General features: G+C 38.7%; 1 protein-coding gene across 1 annotated transcript in view; it reads left to right on the forward strand.

Annotated features, from left to right (window-relative positions):
- Positions 1-5,851, forward strand: part of LOC124262123 (sorting nexin-8-like) — a 32,633-nt gene extending 26,782 nt beyond the window's left edge. The window contains 6 exon segments of the mRNA XM_046696571.1: positions 826-958; positions 1,272-1,338; positions 1,996-2,116; positions 2,496-2,535; positions 4,311-4,460; positions 5,600-5,851. Of these exon segments, the coding sequence (XP_046552527.1) occupies positions 826-958; positions 1,272-1,338; positions 1,996-2,116; positions 2,496-2,535; positions 4,311-4,460; positions 5,600-5,740 (652 nt within the window). The 3' untranslated portion in view covers positions 5,741-5,851.
- Positions 5,852-11,129: the final 5,278 nt, after the last annotated feature.

Here is an 11,129-nt window from a genome sequence, read left to right on the forward strand (position 1 = left end):
TCAAATTTGGTGACAGCCTACATTGGGGGATAACACAGACACCAGTTGATTTTGGGTGACCTTGACCTTATTTTCAAGGTCACCTGCGACACTTCACACACTTTCAACTCTTGTTAACTAGCGATATCTCATGGACTGTTGTACCCAATGTCATCAAATTTGGTGACAGTTTACATTGGGGTATTACACAGACACCAGTTTATTTGGGTGACCTTGACCTTATCTTCAAGGTCACCATGATACTTTGACCGCTTTTTAAAGGCGATATCTCATAAAACATTGCACCCAATGTTTTCAAGTATGTTGACAGCCTACATTGGGTGATTATGCAGACACCAGTCATTTCAGGCATCTTGTATGTGACCCAAAAATAAAAAGTAGTAAATATAGATATTCCATTCTTTAGCGGCGGGGGACATTGCCACGTCAGTGGCAAACACTTGTTCTGGTAGAGACCCATTGAGATTGGGAAGTATTTGCATAGCTTCAGAAACAATAGATAATGGATGATCATCCATACACAGTAACAGTACAGTGATTTTCAGACAACAAATCTCACCAAAACATGTTCAAGAGTTTCAGCAAATTTGTATGTGACATTCTACTTTACCATCACCACAGTTAAAAATATCTGAGGTCAGTGTTGATAACATTCTGTGTTTTGCAAAACAACCATTCTGAAATGCTGCATCTATTCTTTGGGGACAAATCCAACTTCTAAATGATAGAGGGTGATATTCCAGGGTTGTTGAAATTGACTTTTGCTCCCCATTGTGTCAGTGCCATGCAACAAGCCCTAATGCAATGTATCGTGTTCTTCCTCAGCTCTCTTAGCAATGATGCTACACCTGTGACGGCATGGGCAACGGGCAACAATGACACGTGGCACCACCTCAAGAAGGGTTTCAAGCATCTGTCTGTGGAATATGCTTCATTGTCTGACAAGGCGACAGTAAAGGTAAACATTAACCTTGTGAAGGCTGAAAGATATGGAACTGAAAGACTGATTATAATCTACTGTCCCTCAATCTGACCCAGTGATGTTTCCTGATAATTTTAGACATAATATATCAGAACATGACAAACTTTCAGATTAAGATTGACTTAATGTGCTTAGTGTTTAATACATGGCAAGATATCAGCAGGTAGACACCTATGCATGATATTTTGATGACATCATAATGATAGCATGTGTAAATTGTGTCATCCAGTGTCCATCAATCACAAGCATGCTGTAGTATCGTTCTGTATTCTGTAACCATTGTTTCCAGGCTGTTGACGAGGAAGAGGGAGTCGTAGAAAAGCTGTCTCTATTTTTGGACTTGTTGACAGCATATCGGGTATGTTGCCTAAAATTAACATGACAGTTTACTAGCTAGCATTATCAAACCACATCAATATGATTATGCGTTATATATTTCTATCTTTATTATCCAAATTGGTCACTAGACCCCATCTGTCATTGTACCTGGACCGCGTGGATTGTTGCTAATAATATTGACCACTGGATTGTCTGCCAATATATGCTGGAATATTTCCGAGTCAGCAGCATTAAACAATAAAAAATCAAAACTAGACTTTATGACTTGCCCATAAAATACCTAGCTCTCGTACCATGCTGACATTTGGGGTAGATGCCAGAGTCGTTATGTTCCGTAGTTCACTGTCCATGCTGTAGCCCTTGGTTCAGATACCATAGGATCCTCATTACGGTTGTTGGTTTGCAAACACAATACACATGTTCGTTGGAATCAGATGGTAAGGGTCCTGCATTACGCTGGGTTAGATCTGTTAAGCTGGGAGGACAGTAGTGTAGTGTAATGGTTAAAGCGTCCACTTGTTATGCAGAAGGCACAGATTTGGTTCTCCACAGGGATTCAGTGTGTGAAGACCATGTCTCCGCTGTGATTTTGCTAGAATGTTACTAAAATGGCTTTAAAACCAAACTCTCTCTCATTCACTATGGTGGATAATGTAATGATTCTGTGGCATACTGGGACCTATGTGAGCGTCATGAGAAGGTGTCCTCAATGACCACCAGAGAGGCTATACAGAAGATGGGCCAGTACAAGAAGAAGAAGATGTCCGCTACTGTTCAGGGGCCAGAGGTGGGTCTGTCTAGACTGATACTTTTCTTGGGAATTCAGGGCAGAAGGAGTCCCCAGTACTCCATGATGATTTTGTGAAAGTCAACTAATGGGAATTAGTCAATAAATTCTCACTTCATTGTTTCATTATGTCACAAATGTGTGTCTTGCTAATTGTTCTGTCAACCACTGGTTTGTCTGGCCAATAATCTGTTAATGACATGCTGTCATGATCTAACATGAATATTGATGACTGTGGTATAATACTTCATATACCCACTAGGGTTTGAACCTCTCTTTTGCTACACATGGAGATCCCATCATTACTTCTTTTGACATCTGTCATGTATGGATATTGGAGTATCATAGTTGTTGTATCTCAATAACTTCTGATGAAATATGTTTCAGACAGGAGCCGTTGAACAGTTAAGAGCAAAAGATTTTAGAGGTTTGTATGAATTATTAACTACTGACTGGAAATTCTTCACTCACTTCAATTTCGGGTTACTTTGAAACTGGGAGCACTGTTATGACTATTCAAGTCACTCCTTCCAACATGTTCTATTTTCAACAGTTTGTGAAGTTTACTTGTTCTCTTATAGTCTTACCAGTGATTTAAGTTATGGTGTTATTTAAGTACTATTCAGTACTGGGGCGGTGGGGTTGCCCAGCAGTTGAAGCGTTTGCTCGTCATACCAAAGGCCCGGATTGGATTCCCCACATTGGTACAATATGTGAAGGCCATTTCTGGTGTCACCTGCCATGATATTGCTGGAATATTGCTAAAAGTGAATTATTAAACTCAACTCACTCACTGTTCAGCACTATTGGGACTACAGGCTGGGTTAGACCGCCTCCGTGGTGTAGTGATTAGAGTCCGCCCGAGGCGAGAAGGTCAGTGAGTTTTGATCCCGACCGCGTCATTATAAAGAGCGGATAGACTTGTTGAAGTCCCTGCCTGGCGCATTCGGCATGATACAAACAAAGGACTGGACTCGGAATCGTATAATGTGTCATGAGTGGGGTATTCATGTTCGCGGCATGGTAGCTATGGGCTACTCTAAAACCAGCTTAAGTCTGGGCCTAGTACAAACTGGCCGCTTACGTACACGCATGCACATGCGTCATATGGTAGGAAATACAAACGCGATGTTAAACCCAATTTCACTCACCTCACCTCACCTCACCTCACCTTGTAGTGTTTTTAATGGAAGGTCAGTAACATGATTCCCAGCTGGGTACCAAAATACATCATGAGTTGTTCTTGTTGTTGTATTGCCATGCACTAGGCATTAAAAGGAAGAACGGCATAGCACACAGTATGCTACAAGTCAGAGTCTGTATACTGTTAATGAGTGATGTGTCCATGTTAAACAGCAGCTGGCAAGCTCAGTGTGCTAGCACAACATAATGGCTAAGGAACTAGTACAAGCAGCCACACGCACACCGCATAAATGTGGTTGGCTGTATATAGAGTCTAATACTAGTCCACCCTGGATATAATGCCACCATTTGTCTAGGATGATTTATGGAGATGATTTAACCAGTGTAACAGGACATAAAGACTTCTAGTGATAAATCAGGTAATTTATACAATAATCAATGAGTTTCATCAGTTATCTTGAGTTATGCTAATCAGTTATAGCACTCTAAAAACCAGCTTAAGTATGAAATTTTGGCAACCGCTGTTTCCATTACACATACACCGCGCATGCACGTTGTCATATGAGCGACATATTCTCGAGAACGACTTTAAACCCAATTTCACCTCACCTGACAGGCTGGGTTAGCATGGTCATTAGTTATTGGGTATGCTCAAAGTTTCAATTAACCATTGTTTTACAAATCTCAAAGCATATTCCTTGTGTCGCTTTAGTTGCTGCTATAAATCATGTATAACCATGTTCACTACCATCATCAAATATTGTGGTGTGGTGTAGTGATTAGAGCATCTACTTGGAGAACAGAAGTTTGTGATTCAAAACCCTTGCTGCTTCAAATCAATAGCTAAGAGTCTGTATACTGTGTTTGAATGAGGCGTCCATGTTAAATGGTATATCTCTGGACTATCATAGAACCGAGATAAGTCCACAGAAGTGCAAGCAGCCGCACACAAACACGCATGTACGCATGCACACACGCATCCACATCTGTATGTAATGCAATTAACACAATATTATACCCCATTCACAGACGGAGTGTTTTGGTGTATTTTGTTGACAGCAAGAAGGCCAGATTGCCAACATGGAGAACCGGAACTACTACTCCCTCCATTGTCTGCAGATGGAGACGCAACTTATACATGCAAACCTTGACATCTTCTATGAGACATTGCAGTCCATGACAGATGTTGAGGCTAAAGCACATGCTGAGGTAACAATTGTGTATTGGTTGGATGAAATATTAATCATAAATTGCTTTTTATTAGGTAGTGCAGCATCTATAACTTGGTGTGGTGTATTCTCTTTTTGCCTGCACTTTAATTGGCTATGAGCGGATTAGGATTAACAGTCCAGTGCCTGCACAATTATAGTCTGTTCAAGTAAGTGGAGTTCACTACCGGCACATTGAAGAAAGAATTGACCTTGAGAAACATAGACTCTTAACTGGTACCATCTCACCACTTGTTTATGGCAGTGTATGAAATAAGGCCCTGTCCGACCGCCCGAGACAGGCTAGATTTCTGACGGACGGTCTAAATTTACAGCTAGTCAGCCCGATGGTCTGGTAATTTTTTTAGATGTTCTATACATCTGAGTAAAATCACCATATTTGGTCTGGTTAAATCCATTTTGGGCTGGTAACATTTTGAAGTTACCAGCCCTGAATGTCTGGCTGGATTTTTGGCTTATTTCATACACTGGTTTATAGTGATGCCGTTTCTCATCTGATGGGATTGTGCATATGGGCTCTAAGATTATGTGTCATTAAGAAAGGTTTATTCAGAAATTTTAAATATGACCATGACAGTGATTGAGTGGAGCACCAGATAAGATGGGTTATTTATTTATTGCTTGAAGATAAGTCCTTTAGGTTTCTTTTTGAGTGACTGGTGACTGCCAGTTTGTCCTGATTATGTTTCAAGGTTTGTCAGCACCATATCTGTGCTTGTTAGTTAACCTAAATTGGTATATGTCAAAAACCTACATCATTTTGGACTTTCCTCCTACATCAAGCTAAAGTATGAGGAGCGGTGGGGTAGCCTAGTGGTTAAAGCGTTGGCTCGTCGCGCCAAAGACCTGGGTTCGAATCCCCTTTCATACGATATGTGAAGCCCATTTCTGGTGTCCCCTGCCGTGATATTGCTGGAATATTGCTAAAAGCGACGTTAAGCCATACTCACTCACTCACTAAAGTATTTTGATAAACTGAAATACTGTTGAAAGCAGCATCAAACCCAACTTACTCTCTCACAGTCTAGTAGACTGCATATTCTCCATTCTCATTAATGTATTTATCAGATGGTAACTCTTATGTACATCCTTACATGACATTGTAATCTTTATCTACAGCTCGCAGCAGTATGGTCAGAAGTGCGGCCAATCATTGAAGGCCTCTATGCAAGTCTGAAAGACAGTTCACGCCCGTCCTCCCCCACACGAACATCTCCAATTGGCTCCCCCATGAACAATCACCCCGGAATCAGTGCGTGATATGTGCCTGTGATGTTTACGTTGTTATAGTGTCCATGTCTCACTGTGATTGGACACAACACCTTCAGATGAATTGGATCTGTTTCAACAAATCAGGGTGGGATCAGTTGCACGAGATCCGAAACATGTTGAAACCTAGTTCACTGTGTGATACAGGCTGATAATCTGTACCTGGCAATCTCAAACAAACTTGCCATGTCAACATATGGGATGAAAAAGGAAAAGATTTTCAAACACAACAGTAAAACATGTTGTTTCTGTTTATACCTATGAATAATATGTTGGATCAGTGCTATACTATGGTGAATAATCTGATGATAAGTGCTGTCTGAATGGAACTATTAGTAAAAAAATTAGCTGGAAATGAAAACTTTCGCGTAGCATTAGCGTGGTGCAATTAAAGAAAATACTATCAAGGATGTAGATATTTGGAAAATCACTATGTTCACATCATATGATGTGTGTTAACACCGCTGGTCAGGACAGGATTGGGTGACAGAAACATGGATCTTGTGGCAGTGCCCAAACCTAGGGCCACAGTGAGTGCAATATGTCATATCGCCAGTAGTTGGGATTGGTATTCACTGACACATGTATTTGATATATCTTACACAATTCAACTGATCCTCAATTATGCAGCAATACCTATAGGTAAGTATGAGGAAAAAGTATGAGGACATAGGATGTAGGTGTCATAAAAAAGTGCTTATATCAATTGGTGAAGTTAATGTAACTGCAATTAAGTATTGTTATTAAAATGTGTATTTAGCTACTGTTGTTTGACAATGTCAGTGATCATTCATGTGATATAATGGCCATATACAATTTGATACTTCCTGATACAGCACTTTCAAAAATAGTCAGGATACATTAATTGAAATTTTAAACAAATTGAATATTTGACACCCCTGTCATTATCTCAGTAGCTGTAAATCCTTGAATAATCATCCAGCATTTGATAATATATAAAAATAATACATTTTGTACAGGGCCCTAATATCTTCCAAAGAACATTGTTCAGTACAATGGCAGGTGGACATTTTGGCAGGTGGCTTATTCAGGGCAGGGCAATATGTATTTTTATTTTATTGTGTTTCTTTGAACATTTTATATGTCCAAAGAGACTTGTATTTTTAAGCACTTTCTATACCTCAACTGATACAGTATGGATCTTTACAAACATTGATTGGTAGGAGAAAGGAGCATTAGGTATTAAATTTGTAGACTAAAATAAAACCAGCCATTGATTCAAGAAGGATTTACGGTAGTCTGTTCATTTAAATGCAATGACCTTCCATATGGCTAGAGTTGGATGACATATCAAGATTATTGATAAAAATATTATTATTTTACATACGCTCAAAAGTACATTGTCTGGATTCCCTGTTAATGTGTACAGCCAATAATGATTCTCTGTGTGAGCTAAAAGTCTCTCAGAAGTTTTGTTGTGATATATGTACTGTCTACTATTTGTACATGTTATATATAATCCTTCTTTGCTGACAGCTGTTAAACATTTGGATTACAGAGTTTTCTGTTCTGTTAACCTTCTTAACTATTATAAATTTCTTTAGTTTTGTTAAGTTTGAAAAATTTACGAGGAACCTTCAGTCATTATGGGATAATTGAACAAAAAAATCTGTTTGTGACTGTTTTAAAACACTACTAGCTTTAAGTGTCTTTTTTTAGAACCTTGATCCAAAGGTCCATGTAACACAAAATGCAAACTAAACTGAAGACTATGGTTCATATGTTTTTGTGGGTAATCCAAGCTGTCTAGAAAGCAGGGATGTCTGATTCAGGAGTAGCTATGCAATGGGAAGTTTTGTCTGATGACACAATACACGATATGTCCAGCAATGTATCAGTTCATCTTGTAATTTTGTCATGTTTTGCAGAAAGAAATATTGACATTGTTTGCAGAACCTTTTACTTGACCTCCCCATCCCATGTTAGATCAAATTAACCAATTAAAGAGTATATCACTGGTTGATAGAATCACCCTGTGGAACCCACTGAACATTGTCAATTTCACACAAAACAGCACAGGTTTTGTTTGTTTCAAGACTAGAAAGTATCATTATGTGTTAATGCATGTGGTAGGTATCATGACATCCCTGTTAGGATGCATTTGACTTGCAATTTCAAGAAAGTGAAGTGAAAGTACACAGGTTTTATATAACAGGTCCATCATTTGACATACAACTTTTGTTTGATATTTTGTATTTGCAAGTTCAGGGCAAACAGCTATTCTGTGCACAGATGTGACTATTATTCCATGTAACATCAGAGAACCTCAGTAGATAGTTCTCCACCTCACAGCACCAACATTCCAGTTTGTTTCACCTCGTCTCGGATTGTCATCAGATTATTCTAAACACTTACTTACAGCACCATGTGAAATATGGATGTGTACTGTAACAGCAGGGGAGTTCATATAGGCTGTAATAGTATGGAGGTTTTCTCTTACCCAACTTTGTCATATCCCATATGAAAAAAGGGCATAACAATTCAATTATTCAGAAGAAGCTACAGTCCTGTTAAACTAGTGTCTTTATCAAAGTGGATTGTCTTTACACATTTATGATAAGAAGCGATGATTTTTGGGAGGAATGTTATTATTTAGATTTGTTAGATGCCCTGCAGTTCAAGGAGCCAAATGTTCTTAAAAGGTGTGATGACTTAACGACTTGTGTTTCCCATTTGATCTCATGTTCCAATTGACATGATGTTTGTTGCGTACATTTCTACTTCAGTCTCCCTTTGAAGATCATAGGTACTTAAGAGATATTAGTCCCTTTTAATTTCTGATTTGTTCAGTTATTGAGATTGATCTCCTCTATTGAGCTCCTCTAATATGACCTTTGAAGATTCATCTCCCATCAGAAAATTTTACGATTTAAGCTATCACAAAGCGAGAGTCAAGAGAAACTTTAAAATTTTGCAAAGGACTCCTCTGGTGCTTTTCCAGAGTGGCTCTGATATGGCACAGAGATGGCGAGCATGACCTCATCTTGCCGAGTCAGGTAGATAATAGACCCTGCACCATTCTTGAGTAATATCATCTGTGCTCCAGGTTGAAGAAGCTGCTTTACCCGATTAAGCTTAATCGGGTTTTGTCCAACGAAATTATTGCCATGCATTAATTGCTATCATGGTCTGAAATGTGTGTTTATAGCGTGGACATAATCTATTCTTATTCCGCATTTGGAGACGATCAGCAAATGGTTGCCTCGAATGACAACAATGTATGCGTTTGTGCGCAGTATAAATTCAGTAAAGGTATGTTTATTCTGTGGAGTGTTATAATGTTATCCTCTGCTGTCTTGTTGATTTCATTGTACAGTAGTGAAACTCACAGTAAGCAGTATTGACATCAGTACATTGTCATGAAAACTGATGAGAAATAATAGTATGACTTGGGCCATATGTCTGAGTATAAGTACTATGAATTGGCTTTGCTAAGTCAGTAAAAACTGGGACTATGTAAGTACAAATTAGAATCTTTTGAATTTATACAGTATGTGAATTAGAGCTAGTGGATGCAACATAATTGTAACTGACTGTGAAAAGAGCACCCAGTGGTGATTAATATAGATATTTAAACAATCACTGTCTAAAATAAATTATGATTACAAAGGTCAGACTCCCCATCTGATGTCACAGCCTTTGCAATTGTGTTAATGTGTTTGGTCCATGAACTTGTCATTTTGCTAAGTATGTATTAGCTTTCAGGCGAGTGTCCTAGATATAATCATCTGTATTTCAACAGTGCAATATTTAAATAAGTAATACTTAAAATGCTGCTTCACATTTTTTCCTAGTGTACTTGAATATTACTACCCTCCCCAAACACTTGTAACTAAAACTACTCAAAATATGTCAGGAACATTACTATCACTTTCTCCAATCCTTTTCTCCCAGTGCTTTGCCAATATAAACTAACAAAATTGTGATTATATGCATCCTGTAATAGGTGATATAGCACAAACCAGAGCCTGGAGACACATAACATCACATACACCCAGGGACTGGATAGAGAACTTTGACAATGGGCCATTTCAGGATTATTAGCCATTTCTGAATTTAGAATGGGCCACTGCCCATATCAATACCCAGCGCTTCTGCATAGAAATCTTATCTGCCTGGAAACGCTGGCCATGCTAGTTGTGTCAATTGTGGCCTGTTATTCAGACATTTTATTACCAGAATGTTATTGCAAAGTAGTGCATACAACGATACTGTATGCCATGATATTAATACCAAAACCTTTGGATGAAATCTAATGGCTTGTTTATGTACACTCATTATTTTGAAGCTCTTGAATCATAAGATTTAGTCAACAGGCGAACAGGTGCATTATTTTTGGACATATGTTAAATAGCTCTTGCTGTTTGTTTTTTCTTGGCATTTCACGTTGATATGAAAATTTACTGATAAAGTCTTCCTTGAAAGACACAAATGAGTATACTCCAAGAACAAAGGATTTCATGATTTCTGTGTAACTGAGGTGTGCATTATTTCGGTGTCAGAGAATGTTCTGTCAGACTGATTGCTTTTTGTCGGCATGGGATTCGGTGTTTTGTAGGTATCGTTGGTCTCAGTGGCCAGGCTTTTGGTTAATGGCATTAATCTTTTGACCGGTCTTCCTCGGGTTGTCTCTTGTTGTCGTGTGTTTCCGGGGTCATGGCATGAGGATGTGTTTCGTGATAAGCGGTGGTTGGCTACATGTCTCATTTCGTTGTGGGGTCTGCTGTTGTGAAGAACTGACCGGTGGCTTCAAATCAAAGAGTAAAGGACTCCAAAGATTGTTGAGGGAGTTAGAAGTTTTTCATGGTGTGATTCGGGCTGAAAAATGATTTGGTTAGCATGAGAATAAAACGTCTGCCAATATGAAATTAATCTGCCCTATGTTTTTTGTATTTTTCCGGCAGAATGGTTCAGGTATTATTTGGTACTTGCTTGGTGTGTATTGGTTAATCTGTGCCAAGAGATGAAAGCTATTGTGTTGAATATTGCACGGAAAGAGTAGATGTATAATGAATGTGTCGGCTGAAGCATTTCATTCACGTATATAAACATCTGTTAGAAATGTCCTCTGAAAGCAATATTTCAGTTGTTGCGGGTCTTGCTTTTGAAGGGTTTGTCGTGTTCTGTTGGAAGTATGATTGTGATGATGAATTGCCATGTAAAGGGCGAGATTGGTTGTATTGCTACGCATTAGAATGGGGAAATTATGTCGATTATGTTTTTAATAGATCCATTGAAATTGACCAGAAACTAGCAGGTCCATACATAGGTACTACTACCTAAAGCCTGAAATTTCTACTAGCCATAAGGTTACTTTTATCATTACACAAACTGACCAGGAGTTAGTACTTATCTGGCA

Source organism: Haliotis rubra, unplaced genomic scaffold, assembly GCF_003918875.1.
Source record: "Haliotis rubra isolate DU_JTF1 unplaced genomic scaffold, ASM391887v1 Scf821, whole genome shotgun sequence".
NCBI lineage: Eukaryota > Metazoa > Mollusca > Gastropoda > Lepetellida > Haliotidae > Haliotis > Haliotis rubra.